This window comes from Rhinoraja longicauda, chromosome 9 (genome assembly GCF_053455715.1).
Source record: "Rhinoraja longicauda isolate Sanriku21f chromosome 9, sRhiLon1.1, whole genome shotgun sequence".
Lineage (NCBI taxonomy): Eukaryota > Metazoa > Chordata > Chondrichthyes > Rajiformes > Arhynchobatidae > Rhinoraja > Rhinoraja longicauda.
This window is the reverse complement of record NC_135961.1, coordinates 15572846-15592059: the sequence shown is the minus strand read 5'-3', so window position 1 is coordinate 15592059 and position 19214 is coordinate 15572846. Positions and strand designations below refer to the sequence as shown.

Genomic DNA, 19214 nt, shown 5'->3' with positions numbered 1-19214 from the left:
CATATTCAATTTCACTTTAATCCCAATAACAAAAGCCAGCACTGCCGAGGAATTTGGAAATAATAGCACCAATTGAGCAGGCCGCAAATTAAGCTACTCACGTCAATTTAACATTTTTCACATGTCAGAAATGCATTTCTCTTATGAAGAGATAGGCAGTCAAAAATTCTAACAAAAATAATTCACAGAAGTGTCATGAAAACATGTTCAAGAAAAACATAGATTCAATGTTCAAACTTGAGAGCATACAAAGCCCACCATTTCACCACAAACTAAGGTCATAAGTGATAGGAGTAGAATTAGGCCATTCAGCCCATCAAGTCTACTCCGCCATTCAATCATGGCTGATCTATCTCTACCTCCTAACCCCATTCTCGTGCCTTCACCCATAACCTCTGACACCCGCACTAATCAAAAATCTTTCTCTCCCTTAAAAAACATCCACTAACTTGGGCTCCACAGCCTTCCACAGATTCACCACCCTCTGACTAAACTGTAATGCATGGATACTTTATTCAACAATTCACGTGCTGCTGCTTACCCTGCAGTTTTCATCTGGCACCACAAAAGCAGGGCATCTTTTGCAGATTTCTTTTCCTTATTGTCTTCTGATTCAACACTGATATCCTGGATCTGAGGAAGTAACATGCATGTCGATCAAACAAACTTTATCAATACCTTTCCGTCAATTCAATTTTATTTATTCTTGCAACCCAAATAGCGCTGTTGAAATGAAGAGTTAAGGTTACTTAAGGTTTATTAAAATGGCTAAAAATTGTGAAAAATAACAGAAACAAAATTATCTATATACTAAAACTCTTGTTTGTTTGTTTGTTCCTGAAATACAGCCAAAACGGTACACAATAGTGCGACTATTTTAGGCCCACCTTACTCACCGTCGTCCCTTTGCTGCTAATGTAAGAAGTTTCATTAAAATCGGTGTTATATTTTTAAAGTTATTCACATTTTAAAGTTTAAATCTATCTCCTAGGGAGGGAGGGGGATGGAGTGGGGAGGAGGGGAAGCGGGGGCGAGGGGGGGGGGGAGAAGGGAGGGGGAGAGGAAAGGGTGCTGCACCAATGCAGGAGAGGTTTGGCCCCAACGGGTCCACTTGGTCTAGTATCAACCTAAAGATCTCAGAGGCGTTCATTCCATTGGTGAATTTACCTGGAATCGGAGAATGATAGTCCAGATAAGACCAAGAGTCAGTCGATGGTTTCCATCCACAATATCATGTGATCCCATGTTTTCCAAATGTACTCTTTGCTCTTTGAGGAACTGAAGGGCTTTGTCAACATTTTCAAGACAATGGATTCTCATTCGTCCTTTTGTTGGCTTAGGCTGGTAGAGAAAGAGAAAGAAAGTAAAAATACCAAACATCATTAAGTATGATAAATATTATTCCATTGATTCTCCTAGAATATAACTTGATTTTTCTAATATCTATTACATCGTTAAAGGGAAATCGTCTTGCTCTTCAATAACCTAAATTTGAAGAATTACTTATCAAATATAATAAGTAAACAGATCTATTTCCAGATAGATATCCTGAGGCAGCTAACAACTGAACATTGATTTCTCTAATTTCAAGTAACTCCTACATTCCATCTCCTCCCCGCTCTCCACTACCCTAGTCATCCTACTAGTTCCACTGGTCACATCCTTGTATTCCTCTTGTTATCACACCTTCCCCAGTCAATAATGGGCCATTATTGGGTCCACCCTTCCTGACTTCAACTGCTGCTGGTCCCGATTTGTTCTGTCTGCCCTTTTCTTGCCTCCAGTTTCTGCCATGAGTTCTGCTTCCTTTCTGCTTCAATTCATGCATAGTCCAGGGGGGATATGGTGACCAAAAGACTTAACACATTGGAATGTAGAGAAACTGGCAGATTGAATTGATGTTTTAGTACCCCAAGAAAACCGCCAAAGAAAGTTCAAAAATGATTCAGGACAAATGAGAACATGAGACTTGAGGGAAATTGAAACCCTCCAACTCAATAGGCAAAAAGGGATTATGGAAAAAAGTTGTTGCTGAAAAATTGAAACCTATCTGCAGCCTGGCAAACTGTTCAGTTCACTACAGGTCTGGGTGTGTCTTGTAACCTCCCCTGAAAAAGCAAGTCAATGGTTTTGATATGTAAAAGAAATGGTATTTCTCACATTTAGATTATGGCTGCATTTGGTAGCAAGTGTTATTCCTGGCCAGAGAGGTTATTGCCTTAGCAATTAAGCCAGGTGCAGCACTGCTATGTTTAAGCAATGAGATCGATTTCATGATAAAAGATGTGTAAATATCTTCCACTCATACCTTACTGGAGGCAATTAAGCTGTTTTATTGTGAAAGTTTGCTGCAGATTCTGCCACAAGTTCTACTTCTTTTGGACTGAAGAGATTGTTTCCCAAGTCAATTTGCTCTAAATGCTTTAAGCCCAGACCGATGTTCTGTCCTTAACAGTTGATAGAGCAAAACTGCTCCTTGTACAAATGCTGATACATTTCTGAGCTCAAAACTCCCAGCAGATAAAATGAGGTTAAAAGGCTTTTCTTCTGCTCCATGTGGACTGGGCGTGTTTGCCTTTTCCTCACAAATTAACTTCTAATAAACCTTTCGCCTTTCAGTGAACATTCTCCTCATTCCTCTTTGTGTCTATGTTTAGAAGCGCCTCTCATTCACCCTTGATCTTCCTAAACACCATATATTGCTATTCCTGCAAAATAGGCAACATCTCAATCCCTCAACAGTCAACTGCGAAATGGAAGTTAAAATATTTGAATAGGTTCTGACAATAAAGTCAACAAGATCATGGATTCCTGGCTATTTCTAGCTATGGTAATTAGTAATGCTTTTCCCCATTCCTTTCATGTACGTATCAGAGCCAATGACTTTTTGGCTACAACTTGACTGAAACTATACAAAGATATTCTTACAGCTCGTTCACAATGGAGCCTAACATGCATTGAACTTGGGCTAGGAATGCTTAATGCCAATCACGAACGTTAGGCTTAGATGGCACAATTATGTTATTATTTTGAAAATTGCACAATAATCTAGATAACTTCAACAGCAGGGCAAAATACCACACTTGATCGGTTAATGATATGGGGATTCATCTGCATAAATAGCATGTTAAGCAAACTGACTAGAATGGCACATTCGCAGATGGAAAAATGTTTAAGCTTAACTTCAGTTATTATTAACCATATTTCACCAGACTTTTATTTAAGAAGAGAATTGAACCACAAACTGACAAAAAAATTGAATATTTTACAAAATGCTAACAATTTGCCTTTTTTTCCCCTCTATGACCATTTGTTGAAAGGAACTGTTGAAAGGAGAATAAATGCTAGAATTAAGAAAATAATATTGCTGTCTTGATAGGTAAATACAGTGAAGTAGGTCATTTTACAGTATACAATGCAAGCACAGAACCGGGTAATAATGTACACTTTCAGAATCACAACACTGAATCTGAGGAATATATGAAAAATAAAACAGAAGAATGTTTTTCTTCACATTGCATTTGAAGACTGAATCTACTTTTGGAAGCCAATGACCATTTAAAAGTCCTAGCAATGAGAATATTGTTACGGTGATTAATGATCAGACTAATATTTAATCTTCAGTAAATATGCTGCTGGTATCTTTCCTGTGAGTATATTTAAATTTGGGTGTGTTTAACTCCATTGTCTTCATAAGACAAAACAGTTCCTTTATATAATCAGCAGCTTTTAACCTCACTGTTACTGTTTGGCAATGTCATTCATTTTGTAAAACTGGTAAATGTTACCACTTTTATTCAGTATCACCTGACAACAGGTAAAATGGCTGCAGAATTTATGGAGCTACATGATTGACACTGCAGAGTCTCAAAACTGCATGGTTTGATTGGAAACAAAGATGATTAAAACATGCAGAATTGTCATAGATGGCAGTGTGAAAATGTCGGTTGCAGGAGATGGGGGTGAGAAAGGGTTGTATGCTCAGCCCATGTTGTAGACAATAGTGAGGGCCAATCATTAGTAAATAGGGATGTGGATTGTGCTAATCTGGTGACAGGAAACCACAGACAAAGCTTAACAGCTCAACAGGAATTTCATTGATTATGCGTGCACCCATCATTGTAACAGAAATTTGGATCTACTGTTAATGAATTTAGATTTGTGGATAATCTACACATTCTGTTTGTGACCATTCTGAGTCTTTCTGAGCTCCATTCTGTAATTAAGACCTTAATTGTTAATCAAGTTTCTGAGTAATCTTGTCATCTGAGAATATAAAAAATGCACTAAAGTCACACTCGACAGGTCAGCTTTGGTATACCAACTCTGCGTGGCATTTCTATTTTGCTCCTAGAATTCATATTAGAACGATAGCCAAAATCCAAGACTACAATGAGACATCACACAAATCATGACAGTACACTGATATTTAGAAGGACAATAGATAACGTCATTATATTTTTCGACTTTTATGTGGAACTGATTTGGCATGTGGAGGGAAATTATATCTAAAGGTTGGAAGAGTTTAGATTGTGGGTATAGAATTTGAAAATAAGAACCAGGCCTCTCAGGAGTGAAGAAAAGATGTAGAGGGTGGCAGAAATTGTGAGTCCCTTCCAAAACCAGATTTGCAATTGATGCCAGGTCACTTATTAATAGCAAATCTAGTTAAATAAAATCTTCCAGTTCCAAAGCTGCCAAGGCGTGTGGGATAAAGGCAAAAGAACTAGGTCATAAATCAGCCGATCTCATTGACTAATTACAACCCTATGTTGCTGAAACTAATACTCACAAGTCTTTCTCCTGACAAGACTTCGAGCAGTTTGATCAGCATTCGGCCATCGCGCAGGTCTGTATACAAATCTGTGATTCTGCAAGACACTCGTGCCAAGTGTGAATTCACCCATTTTGTGAAAGTTTTCTTTTGAACAGCTTCACGTTCGTCTATAAAATGAAAAACAGAACAAAATTAAAGCTTGTTTATTTATTGCTCAATGCTGAAGATATTTTCAGACTTAAAAACAGAAGTTAAGGGAATTCATTCAATAAACGAACAGAATGAATTACATCAGGATATAAAAATGTAACAAAACCTGGACCAAGAACTGAATCAGTCCACAACCAGAAACTTGGGGCAGGTGATCATTCTGTTCATGGAAACAGATAATGAGACTGCATATTATTCATTTTAATAAATTATTTCACTTCACTTTCTTCAATTTTCATGAATGATTCACATGAGACCATATCTGAGTAGTGGGTAAATGTGGATGTCCTTAGTTAAGCAAGACATTGGAGGCAGTTCAAAAGTGATTTGCCGTACTATTACCTAGAATGTGTAGATTGTTTTAGGGGAGGAGATGGGTAGCCTAACGCTGTTTACACTTGAATTTAGAAAACTGCAAGGACACTTGATTGGAACATATTAGATTCTGAGGGACCACCACATGGTGGATTTGCAGTGGATATTTTTGGGAAGAACCCAAAAGATGGCATCTCCATTTGAAACAAAAGTGCCACCAATTTATAACAAATGAGAAATCCTTCCCCTCTCTCCCCCCCCCCCCCCCACCACCTCCCTCCCACCCCCCTCTCCCCCCAACTCAAAGGGTTATGGAAGAAGCATTGATTATTTTTAAAGCAGAGCATGAGAGATTCTTGACCTGTTTCTTACCTGAAACCTTATCTAAGTTTGTAATTATTAGGATTGAAATATGTTTATCAAAATAGATCATCTTAATAATTACCACGTTTTCATGAAAGGTGATGCTTGAATTCTGTGAATTGTAGAAAATTTATTATAGAATTTCTTTCTGGCAAAAAAAAAATGGTCTTATTTAAAAAAAAATCAAGGTTAGCAACATGAATCTCAAAATATAGTTTGAGTCCTTAGAATGACAGGGTTGGAAACCTTGTGTGGTGTCTATGCTTGAACGAACTTGGACAGTTATCTTAGATCCAGAGGGGGTTTACAAGAATGATCCCAGGAATGAGTAGGTTAACCTATGATGAGCATTTGTCGGCACTGGGCCTGTACTCGCTGGAGTTTAGAAGAATGAGGGGACCTCATTGAAACATACAGAATAGTGAAAGGCTTGGATAGTGTGGATGTGGAGAGTCTAGGACTAGAGGTCATAGCCTCAGAATTAAAGGATGTTCTTTTAGGAAGGAGACGAGGAGAAATTTATTTAGTCAGAGGGTGAATCTGAATTCTTTGCCACAGAAGGCTGTGGAGGCCAAGTCAGTGGATATTTTTAAGGCAGAGATAGATACATTCTTGATTAGTACAGGTATCAGAGGTTTTGGGGAGAAGGCAGGAGAATGGGTTTAGGAGCGAGAGATAGATCAACCATAATTGAATGATGGAGTAGACTTGATGGGCTGAATGGCCTAATTCTATACTATCACTTATGACCTTACGAACTGACAGCATTTCATTGAAACATTTCAGCAGCCCCGACATTATCAACTGCATTGATGATTGAGAAAGCTCTCCTGAGATGGTGATATTCAAATATCATGCTGGTACAATGAGGGCAATATCATTTGCCATTTACAATTGTAGTGGAAAGAACCTTAAATGGATTTTATACCTTACTGCATGTCAAACAGTAAACAAACCTGCAGTAAACAGATAACTTTGCCCAGCCTAATCTCAAATTGAATTCCAGTATCAGTTCTAACACTGTTGAATACTTAATGAGTAAGTATATTCTCAAATTCCAATATTTCCATTATTTTCACATCAGGAATCAGACATCAGTTAAAAATCTCCTTATAACTGAACAATCATATTTTCATTAACATGCTCATGTGCAGTTTTTTTGCTTTATGTACTGGCTTTCTGCTCAACAAAAATATTTGAAAAGCTCTCTTAGGAAAAGAATGGCCCAGATTCTGCCAACATTTCTCCAGCAGGGTTTGGGTCTCCACACAAATGTGGAAGTCCTGAACATAGTGGCTCCACTGTTGGACACGGCATGGAGTCCAATGAGGGAACAGGAGCATGCTGAGATTCCCAGGCTCAATGAATCTGCTGCGGAACTTGGCCTGGCTAGACCTGCTACACAATCCATAAACCCATTCATTCAAATGGGATGGCAGATGTCTAGGGAACAAAGATAGTAAGGAACATTGTGGGGGGTTTTAAATTGTGCTTTATTTATTGTTTTCAATTATAAAACATTATTTCAATAGTTTTATTTTTCCTCTTTTTTCAAAAATAATCTGATGGCTGGCAATAGCTGGAGTAGTGGGTTTCATCTGTCAAAAGTTCTCAAAGCATTTCATAAGGCTCTTCATCTTGCACCAATGTTATCCCATTATATTAAGGAACCTTGCTGCTCAGTACCAGGACCAACTGTACCAGCAAGGTCTACTTTTCTATAATAATGGGGGAGGAACATTCGTGAGAAGAGTAAACTGCAGGACTAAGTTAAGAAATCTCAGTCTGATCATCCTAATGGAGACACAATAAACTGCAGGTGCTGCAACCTTCAGCAAAAAACTGGAGACATTCAATGGGTCAGGCAGCATCAGTAGAGGGAATGAACTAATGACATTTCAGGTCTGGACCCTTCAGATGAGTCAAATGCATTTCATCAGTTGCCATAATTTTTGCAAAGAAACAATGAATCCGAGTCACTTTAAATTTGTATTATATTGCAGAATGTATATATACACCATGATGACAATGTTAATAAGTGGATGATGCCAAAATGGACCGGTCAGTGAAGATTTTCTCAGATTACTACAGGATTTAGATGAACTGGAGGCCAAGAAATGACAGATGGAATTCCACACAACCAAGAGTGAGGTGTTGCATTTTGGCAAGATAAACCGGGGCAGGACCTGTACAGGACCTGTAAATGGCAGGGCCCTCAAGAGTGTTGCAGGCAGAGAGATCTAGGAGTACAGGTATATAATTTCCTGAAGGTGGCAACAAAAGTAGAGCAGTTGAAGGAGGTCTTTTTTTCCCTGCTTAATCAGGGCATTGACTACAGTAGTTGGGATGTCATGTCAAAACGGTACAACATAGAGTAGAGTATTGTGTGAATTTCTGATCACCTGGCTATCAGAAGGATCTCATTAAGTTGAAAAGAGTGCAGGAAAAATGGAAAAAGATGTTACCAGGACTGTAGGGCTTGAGTTATAAGGAGGGATTGGATAGGCTGTGCTTTTGCTCCCGAGAGTGTAGGAGGCTGAGAGGTATATAAACCGCTTGGATAGACATCCTGCTAGGCATGGATGATTTGGACCAAAGTGCCTGTTTCTGTGCTGTATGACTTTATCCTGATACAAGTACAACATTACTTTACAGGTTTATTAAGGCCAAGCCAACTTAACTTTTAATGGGACTTCCTAACTCCCACCAATCTGTCCACCAGTCGTAAAAAGATGCTGGTCTGATTACTCTGCAATGCCTTTGAAGTTACACCCCATGAACATGGAATGTCCCTTTATGCCAAAGACACTCCGTAATGCAACTTTTGTTTGTTGGTTACATCATAAAAGTGACATTTAGAGATGCAGATCTGACTACCATCCCCACTATAGGCAGTATTCTTTACATGAAAAGTCATTAAAACAATCACAAGTCTCTGCAAAAAATCGCAGTTCCCAAATGGTTTGCACACAGACCAGCCGCAGTATTCAAATTGCTACATGAGATTGGTTGTTTTGTTTAAGAGATCTAAACAACAATATAAAAATGCATTATGTTAATTTCAGGTGACATTTAACAGTGAGGACATTTCTTTTTCCATATCTATGTATATTTAAAGCTATTTATGCTTCTATCAGAAGGATAGATAAAATTAATATCGGAGATCACATTGTTGGTCTTTAAAGCAGACCTAAGTTCGTCCAAATAAATGCAGATGCCACAGATCAGCAAGGTTTTAAACTCTTTTGTAAATCACTCTTTCTGAATGATTGAGAATGGGTTTTGGATTAGTTACAATGAGTCCATATTACAGTCTGGATAAGCCGGGAAGTATTGCGAGAGTTATGATTTTTTACTTCTCCAGTGCTTTTAACACAATCCGGCCTGCAATGCTCGCAAGCAAACTGACGAAGATGAGGGCGGATGCTCCATTGGTGTCCTGGATTACCAACTACATGACTGGACGACCACTATATGTCAAACTACAGAACTGTGTCTCGGACATGGTGGTGAGCAACACAGAGGACGGTCCTCTCTCCCTTCCTGTTTACCATCTACACCTCGGACCTCAGATATAACTCCGCCTCCAGCCACCTGCAGAAATTTCAGATGACTCTGCAATTGCGGGCTGCATCAGTCAAGGGAGGCAAGCTGAATACTGAGGTGTAGTCAACGACTTTGTTGAGTGGTGTGGGATGGATCACCTGCAGCTCAACACCGACAAGACTAAGGAGTTGGTGGTGGACTTTAGCAGGAGAGTAGTACCCCTGTCCCCTGTCTCCATCAATGGTGTGGATGTGTTTACCAGGGAGTACAAATACCTTGGAGTATACCTGGACAGTAAATTGGACTGGTCCAGGAATGCCAAGGCCCTGTACAAGGGACAGCTGCCTGTACTTTTCGAGAAGGCTCCGCTCCTTCAACGTCTGCAGCGAGTTGCTGCAGAGGTTCTACCAATCGGTGGTAGCCATTGCCATCTTCTTCGCTGCCGTGTGCTGGGCAGCAGGGCGAAGGCTGCAGACATCAATAGGATCAACAAACTCATCAGGAAGGCTGGCTCCGTCCTGAGGGCGGAGTTGGATTCACAGGAGGTGGTCTTGGAGGGGAGGATGCTCCTCAAACTGCAGAACATCCTGGACAATACAGCTTAGCCCCTCCATGACACACTGGTCAACACGAGTACCTTCAGCAACAGACTGGTTCCACCAAGATGCAGGACAGAACGCCACAGGAAATCCTTCTTCCCTGTGGCTATCAAACGTTACAACTCCTCCCCCTTGTTTCATGTATTTTGTATTTTTTATGACTGTTGGCAAATTAATTTCCCTCCTGGTATAAATAAAGTTCTGTCGGATCTTATCGTATTATAAAGAGTCAATGACTGGGTCACCATTGTCATTCTGAATGTTAAATGTCAACATTTGCTTCCTATCTATCAGTCAAAACATAGAAATTTAAGATCTCATGCCTTAGATTAATAGATATCATATGAAAATTAACAATTCATTGAACGATTCTTAACTGGGACAAACAAACCGATAGAGCAAATACTACAGTTAAATTTTAAAAGTGGTATCTTTTCTTCATATTGATTCTGACACTCGTCTTTGTGTGACCAAAATATGTGTCTGGGACCACTCCCACTTTTACAATTTTATGAGTTACTTTTGGAACATATTTATAAATTAATGTAGCTGCAATCCTTTCCAATAATTGTTACATTTATCCGACAACAAAACTAACCTTTTTTCCATATTGTCTGTCTGTCTGTCTGTCTGTCTGTCTGTCTGTCTGTCTGTCTGTCTGTCTGTCTGTCTGTCTGTCTGTCTGTCTGTCTGTAAATCTCTAAAACTCGGTTTGTTTGTGTGTATGTGTGCACCATGCCCTTGCGCTTCTACACTGCCAGAACGGTACACGATAGGGCCACAATCTTTGGCCCACCCTACTCACCATTCCCCTATGGTGTGAATAAACCCACTTTCGTTACGTTTATAAAACAATTTACCTTATAAACTTAAATAAATCCGTCCCCACCCCTCCCCGGAGGGAGGACCAGCGCCCATCCCGGTCTGCCCCGCGCCTCACCTTCCTCCCATACTGCAGCATGCCGCAGTGGCTCTGGCAGAGGGTCCAACAAGATGGCCGTCGCCCACCGCTCGCAGCAGGAGAAATGCCGCCGAGGTCAGTGTCTTCTCCCTGTCCACTCTCGCCCACCCACAGCCCCGGGAGATGCTCCCTGCCCAGCAACGAGTCCATGCCGTCCCCCCCGTTCCGAGGATGGGGGTGAGGGAGGGCTGATAGCAGGGAATAGCTGGGATTGATCTGAAATGGCGAGATTGCAATTGCTTTGCATTAAAAGCCAAATTCCATTCTATTACTGCTTAGTCCTTCCTTTTACCCACACAAAAGGATGAGTAGTCAGATTATTTATGGATCTCAGAAGCACCATTATTGCAATATTAATTTAGGCTGCACCACACAACAGATAACCTTTAGATAGAATCTGAAGAATAAATAACTATGTTTTCCAGCCTGCATATTTAGCTATTCTCAGCATGATGATCTCAAAATATTTTATGTTCTGCTTCAATGGAATTATAATAATGGAAAAATAAACAAAATACTCATTATTCCGCAAAAGGCAGAAATTAAACAGAAGATAGACATAAAAAGCTGGTGTAACTCAGCGGGACAGGCAGCATCTCTGGAGAGAAGGAATGGGTTTGTATGCAGCTCACTCTCAAAACCTTTTATTATCATTTAAACCATGTGAAAAATGTCATCAACTGACATCTCATTGCAGCTTAATGGAAGGGCATTACAGAGAGAAAAATAATTAAAAATACCTTTACAACACAATGTGGAATTGCAGTGTTTTGCTCAATGTGTTTTAAGAACATTCTCTTTGAAAGTATAAATAGCATGCTGGTTGGCTTTTCAAAATGTTCCCATTAATTATCTTGCAACAATAGTTCAGAGTTTAGTTTAGTTTAGTGATAAGGCACGGAAACAGTTCCTTTAGACACTGAGTTCACACCGACTAGGATATCCCACTTTTCCATCCACCCCCTCCACACTTGGGACAACTTACAGACGCCAATTAACCTTCAAACCGAATGTGGGAGGAAACTGGAACACCCAGAGAAAACTCATGCAGTCACTGGGAGAACGTGCAAACTCCACACAGAGAACCCAAGGTCAGGATTGAACCCAGGTCTCTGGCGCTGTGAGGCAGCAGCTCCACCAGCTGCACCACTATGCTGCCCATGATGGATTGTTCTCAAAGTTGAAGTCAATGTCACTGTTACTCTCAACTTCTTTGCCTCATGATAATTCCAAGCTACCAGCCACTGATTTATGTCACATCTCAGTTTGTGGTATGATGCTGCAATAGGAAAGTTACTTAAGGGAAAATGCTCTGAAGACTTTCACTCTCAGTCCAGAGGATGACAAAGACCACACAAAGATTTGCTTGTATTGCAGACTTCTCTAAGTTACATGCAGCAACTTCCCCCCAGTCAATAGAGATTGCTTGTAGCCCTGGAGGCCCACCATAGATTGCTCCGCCTACAATACACCTCTCTTCCTGTATATCATTCAACTAGACTCTTTAATTCTTCCCTCTCCTAATTTAGATGTTGTTATTTTTTCAAACAACATTACTCTATGCAGACGCAACTGCATGCAGCTGCATATCATTGCTATGGTTGGTTTTGGTGGTTGTACAGAACCCAGTAAGTGACACCAAATATCATGCTAAATCCGATTATGCGTTTTAAAGATGAATGGTTCAAGAGCACAACTGTACCATCAATTTGTATTTTTTTAAAAGAGCATTGGCATTCCATGTTCCACTTACATTTTAGAACGGAAGTCAAATGGAGTAGAATTCTAGGCCTGGCTATTAATGGACTGTCAACAATGGGAATAATGCAGAGGTTGCAGGATCAATTTATTCCAAAGAGGTGGAAAGACTCTAAGGGGAGTAAGAGACACCTGTGGCTGACGAGGGAAGTCAGGGACAGCATAAAAATTAAGGAGAGGAAGTATAACATAGCAAAGAAGAGTGGGAAGACAGAGGATTGGGACTCTTTTAAAGAGCAACAAAAGTTAACTAAAAAGGCAATACGGGGAGAAAAGATGAGGTACGAGGGTAAACTAGCCAATAATATAAAGGAGGATAGCAAAAGTTTTTTTAGGTACGTGAAGAGGAAAAAAATAGTCAAGGCAAATGTGGGTCCCTTGAAGACAGAAGCAGGGGAATTTATTATGGGGAACAAAGAAATGGCAGACGAGTTAAACCGTTACTTTGGATCTGTCTTCACTGAGGAAGATACACACAATCTCCCAAATGTTCTAGGGGCCGGAGAACCTAGGGTGATGGAGGAACTGAAGGAAATCCACATTAGGCAGGAAATGGTTTTGGGTAGACTGATGGGACTGAAGGCTGATAAATCCCCAGGGCCTGATGGTCTGCATCCCAGAGTACTTAAGGGGGTGGCTCTAGAAATAGTGGAAGCATTGGAGATCATTTTTCAATGTTCTATAGATTCAGGATCAGTTCCTGTGGATTGGAGGATAGCAAATGTTATCCCACTTTTTAAGAAAGGAGGGAGAGAGAAAACGGGGAATTATAGACCAGTTAGTCTGACATCAGTGGTGGGGAAGATGCTGGAGTCAATTATAAAAGACGAAATTGCTGAGCATTTGGATAGCAGTAACGGGATCATTCCGAGTCAGCATGGATTTACGAAGGGGAAATCATGCTTGACAAATCTACTGGAATTTTTTGAGGATGTAACTAGGAAAATTGACAAGGGAGAGTCAGTGGATGTGGTGTACCTCGACTTTCAGAAAGCCTTCGACAAGGTCCCACATAGGAGATTAGTGGGCAAAATTAGGGCACATGGTATTGGGGGTAGGGTACTGACATGGATAGAAAATTGGTTGACAGACAGAAAGCAAAGAGTGGGGATAAATGGGTCCCTTTCGGAATGGCAGGCAGTGACCAGTGGGGTACCGCAAGGTTCGGTGCTGGGACCCCAGCTATTTACGATATACATTAATGACTTAGACGAAGGGATTAAAAGTACCATTAGCAAATTTGCAGATGATACTAAGTTGGGGGGTAGTGTGAATTGTGAGGAAGATGCAATAAGGCTGCAGGGTGACTTGGACAGGTTGTGTGAGTGGGCGGATACATGGCAGATGCAGTTTAATGTAGATAAGTGTGAGGTTATTCACTTTGGAAGTAAGAATAGAAAGGCAGATTATTATCTGAATGGTGTCAAGTTAGGAGGAGGGGGAGTTCAACGAGATCTGGGTGTCCTAGTGCATCAGTCAATGAAAGGAAGCATGCAGGTACAGCAGGCAGTGAAGAAAGCCAATGGAATGTTGGCCTTCGTAACAAGAGGAGTTGAGTATAGGAGCAAAGAGGTCCTTCTACAGTTGTACCGGGCCCTGGTGAGACCGCACCTGGAGTACTGTGTGCAGTTTTGGTCTCCAAATTTGAGGAAGGATATTCTTGCTATGGAGGGCGTGCAGCGTAGGTTCACTAGGTTAATTCCCGGAATGGCGGGACTGTCGTATGTTGAAAGGCTGGAGCGATTGGGCTTGTATACACTGGAATTTAGAAGGATGAGGGGGGATCTTATTGAAACATATAAGATAATTAGGGGATTGGACACATTAGAGGCAGATAACATGTTCCCAATGTTAGGGGAGTCCAGAACAAGGGGCCACAGTTTGAGAATAAGGGGTAGGCCATTTAGAACGGAGATGAGGAAGAACTTTTTCAGTCAGAGGGTGGTGAAGGTGTGGAATTCTCTGCCTCAGAAGGCAGTGGAGGCCAGTTCGTTGGATGCTTTCAAGAGAGAGCTGGATAGAGCTCTTGAGGATAGCGGAGTGAGGGGGTATGGGGAGAAGGCAGGAACGGGGTACTGATTGAGTGATCAGCCATGATCGCATTGAATGGCGGTGCTGGCTCGAAGGGCTGAATGGCCTACTCCTGCACCTATTGTCTATTGTCTATTGTCTATTGATGTCTAGTCATCCATGTATTTCCTCCCGTCTATGAAGCTAACTGTACAGTCTCTATCTGAAATTAATCAGCTCAGAGCAGCACAGAAGTTGAACAGGGACCCCTGATCTGTACAGATGAGCACTGTGTTACAATGAGCAATTATAATGTCTGAGTTGTTTTTTTGTGTTAACAGGGTGCAGTGTCTCAGTTTGGAGAATTCCAGAGAATGCATTAACAGTTGAGTAATTGAGCAACGATGTACTTATTGCACGAAGGTCTGACTACTCTCCTTTTTGATACAAGGCGTTTGATATAGTGTTTTTTGATTTTTTTAATATATATATATATATATATAGAGAGAGATATGGATATATATATATATATATATATGGATATAGACAATTATAGACAATAGGTGCAGGAGGAGGCCATTCAGCCCTTCGAGCCAGCACCGCCATTCAATGTGATCATGGCTGATCATTCTCAATATATATATGAATATATGTGTGTGGGTGTGTGTATGTGTGTGTGTATGTGCATATATACACACTGAACTTTTTTTTCTCTCTCGTTTATCATATTGTTTACAGTGTACTATGTTTACATATTCTGTTGTGCTGCAGCAAGTAAGAATTTCATTGTTCTATCTGGGACACATGACAATAAAACACCCTTATCTCTTATCAGGTCCCCGCTATATTATGCAAGATACCAAATACATTGCGACTTACAAAAGTGGGTGCCTGGAAAGTCAGCGAGGAGGATGCAGAGATGCTCTGGTGGAGTGTGGGGGGGGGGGGGGGGGGGCAAGGAAAGAGATGGATATGGAATGCAGACAAGTTAAGTGATGTCAAGGACATGACATTTGAACATTATGTGTGAAATGTGAGGTCATTATATGGCAGAAAAAAAATTTGAAAGCCATAATATTTTTAAAAAGCGAAGGATTAAAATGTATTGATGTTCAGAGATCTTTATGTCCTTGCACATAAATTATGCAAGTTAACATGGATGTATTGCAAGTAATTAGGAAGGCAGGCAGTTTATTCGCCTTTATTGCAAGAGGAGTTGAATGCATAGGGAGAAATATCCCTTTTAAATTATATAGGGCCCTGTTGAGACGGCAGGTGGAATATTGTGTATGGATTTGGCATCACTGCCCAGGCAGTATATTTGTAGCAAAGAGATTCAGGAGATGTTGGTCAAGTGCAAGAAAGTGCCGTTGAGGTGAAAGATCGGCCATGAACTTACTGAATAGTTGAGGGGAGGTTGGGTTTTGGGGGCAGGGCAAATGGGCTGCGTTTGCTTCTATTTTGTGTTCTTAAACTTACAACGTGCAGTAAGAACACACCATTCACATGCTGATCCTTGGAGCAGGTACATTGCTTTGTATTGCAGTTACAAAACAGAATTATTGGAATAGTCACATGGTTCTCATAATTAAGTAAGATTCTTTCAACCAGCAGAAATTTTGGCATAACCTGAACTTATTTTAAACGGAACCCCTTCAAGATCAGAAATAATTGTCAGCTTGCTAAATGATTCACTGCACAAGTCAGAGCTCAAAATACTTCATTAATTTATGCATAATACCCAAACTCAATTTTTTCCTTATTTTCTATTTAGTTTATTGGTTTATTTTTAAATAGTAAATTCTACAGCAATGATCTTAAATACATTCTCTCAATATTTTTAAAGTATTTTTAATGTGCAAACAAGCAACATTTATTTTTAATGAACCAATTATGTATTAAATGTGGTCGGGTATCCAAATGAATTCCAACATGTATAGAAACCGTATAGCATAAAATGAGCACTTTGATGTTTAGAAACATATTATAAAATGTTATGTATTTTTAGATGCTTAGACATCTCAGGAGAATAGATGTTATAGGTGTGGTCTTATTTGTTCTTCACACGAATCATGTTTTCCCAAGGGTTTGGAGACAGAACAGATTATATGAAGAACCCAAGCAGGAAAAAGGAAACTACACAAGCATTTGTACTGACAGAAGGTAGTCACTGAGTGTTATCTTCAAGAAACATTCAGAAGGAAGTTTCCTCTTGGCGGAAGCAGCACATAGTTTTGAAATACTACATTTAGGATTTCAGTTACAACATGAACACAACTGGTAGAAACTAGGGCTATGTATTAAATGTGCTTATCTACTCAAGACAGTCTTCAGTTTTATTTATTTAATTTGATGCTAAATTTATAGTTACATTATAGAATGCAAATTGTATTTGAAGATTCTCATTGATGAGATAATTCAATCATTGTTAAAAATATAAATGAAAATAAACGCTAAACTCAAAAACCTAATATTTTCATGAATTAACTTTTGTGACCTTGAATAACAAAGCAGATGTTATTTAAATTGTGCATGAAATACTTTGAGCAAAGTTTCTGGGGGGGAGTTCTTGAATCACCAATTCAGTTTCTTAACTTTCATACATACATTACTTATGAAAAATCTTAGTTATAACTATTAATAGTAGTAACTGCCCAATTGATATATTAGCAGCCTATTGCATTTAGTTTAGCAAAAGAATGAATCACATGGAGCACCACATCCAATGTTTAATTCTGTGCATCAGTTTTAATTTAGTTGATATCACTCACCAATTCAAAATGCAGAGACTTGAGCATGAAATTCCAAATTGATATTCCAGTAGTGAGCAAAGGTCTGTTCACATAAATCTGGCCTGAAGTGAACTGCAGCGCATCCAATCAAAACCTAAGAACTTCATTTTCTATCATTATGGACCCAATCCAGAGGCATATCCATGCTTGGTCATCAACAGAGTTACATTCAGAAGTTCCACATTCAGAAGTAATATTCCAAGCTTGGGTGACGTCCCTCATTCACCACCCTTGGGCTCATGCTACTGCCTGACTGCAACAAATAATCCAGAAACAGACACCCAGGAAAACACAACACAAGCTCAGGCAAGGTCCTATCTGCATTCTCTGGTCAAACATCATATCCTGTCACCTACATTGATTGAACCAACCATCACAATGACAACAGGGGGAGTACACCAGTTCCAGATGAAATCTCTCATTGTTTCCCGCGGGTGGATGTCACCAGTTGACCATCGCACCAAGGCAAACTAGAAACTAGGCCAAGAAACATGACCCTGCCCAAGCAATATTTGTTGTTTAGCTGGGTAAAACACCCTGCCACTGAAAGTTACCCTCCCATCCAGAATTCCTGGCCAACTATCTAACACAGCTGCCTTCGCTGACTTATTCCAGTCTTACTCTAACCAACCCATTTCAGCAGAATATACCCTGACACAGAGTCAAACCCCACCAGGCTTTAAAGCTGATATCATGTTGCATACTCTGGAGCTGCAATCCTGCAGATGGGATATTTGCAAAGTATCTACTCTAAGGTGGACTTACAGATCCCAAGGTGCTATTTCTCAATCAAGAGCATTAAAACAGATCATCTGGCTTATTTTCACATTGCAGTTTATGGTCTGTTGCTGTTCCCAGGTGATTGTTGTGTTTCTGGCATCGCAGTGGAGACTGTACTGGCTTTGAGGCATGCCAAGCTTAAGAAATGCACAATATACCTGCAATTGCTACCTGGGGTTTTCTGCTCAATTGTAACAAAATACATCCTTCATGTCAACAAAGTAATGAATGTACCATTTTACTAAAAAAAGGATGGGGAAAATAATGCAATAACTAATATAGAATAAGGATCTCGAACATGAGCATGTCTGCATTGAGCCATTGACTGTGTGTATGCACAAGCAATAGGGGCAACTTGAACAAGATAAAGAAAGATAGTACATTGACTAGCTGAGCAAATTCTTCTTTTATGGGCTGGATTGTGATCTTCCTGTGCTGCAAAATATACAATGATGACAGCAATACAATGTTAGAATTTTAAAACAATTCTTCACTTTGCACTCAGTGTAATTGCTTTTGAAGCAAAGGAGTTAACTGAACAAAGCTAAAAGTGTATTTCCTAAAAGACTGTTCAATGGACAAGCAAGCAGACCACAACATTTAACAAATAAATCTTGAAAGTACATTTCAGGAACATTACCATGGAATCAGAATGCACTTTGATAAATCTTCTAAGTATTTCTACACCCCAAAGTCTCCTTAAAATTTGTTATTGACAGATCCAATCACAGAGGATATTTTTCAAAATAACTGATGTTACCTCCCACAATCATTATTGAACCTACATTAGCCGTTAAACTTCTACAACTTTGACATTCAACAATGATCTCTTGTTATCCATTGTCAAGAAGAGGCACCAATAGTAAATGAACATATGCGTGTAAACAAACAATACAAGTTCCTTCAACAACTTAGCTAGGTCACTGAATTTCAGGAAAATTATCCTTTTGGCACACACAAGCCTAATGTATTCCACGTACACTTGCGACCTAAATGATCAAGTAACTGTTTAGATGACTCAAGCATTGGCATGTGAAATTCCATGTTAAATGGCAAGTAAAAGAAAAACTTTTGTTGGAAAAGGATGTGTGCACAGAAGAACA

The 19214-nt window shown here is 39.8% G+C and overlaps 1 protein-coding gene across 3 annotated transcripts in view; it reads right to left on the bottom strand.

Annotated features, from left to right (window-relative positions):
• The window catches only part of sptbn1 (spectrin, beta, non-erythrocytic 1), a 195776-nt gene that overhangs the window by 57855 nt on the left and 118707 nt on the right, over positions 1 to 19214 (bottom strand). For all 3 annotated transcript variants that reach the window (XM_078404832.1, XM_078404834.1, XM_078404833.1), the window contains 3 exons: positions 4793 to 4944; positions 1168 to 1341; positions 542 to 633 (listed from right to left, as the gene is read on the bottom strand). In XM_078404832.1, coding sequence (XP_078260958.1) covers positions 542 to 633; positions 1168 to 1341; positions 4793 to 4944 — 418 coding nt within the window. The remainder of the gene's footprint in view (positions 1 to 541; positions 634 to 1167; positions 1342 to 4792; positions 4945 to 19214) is intronic.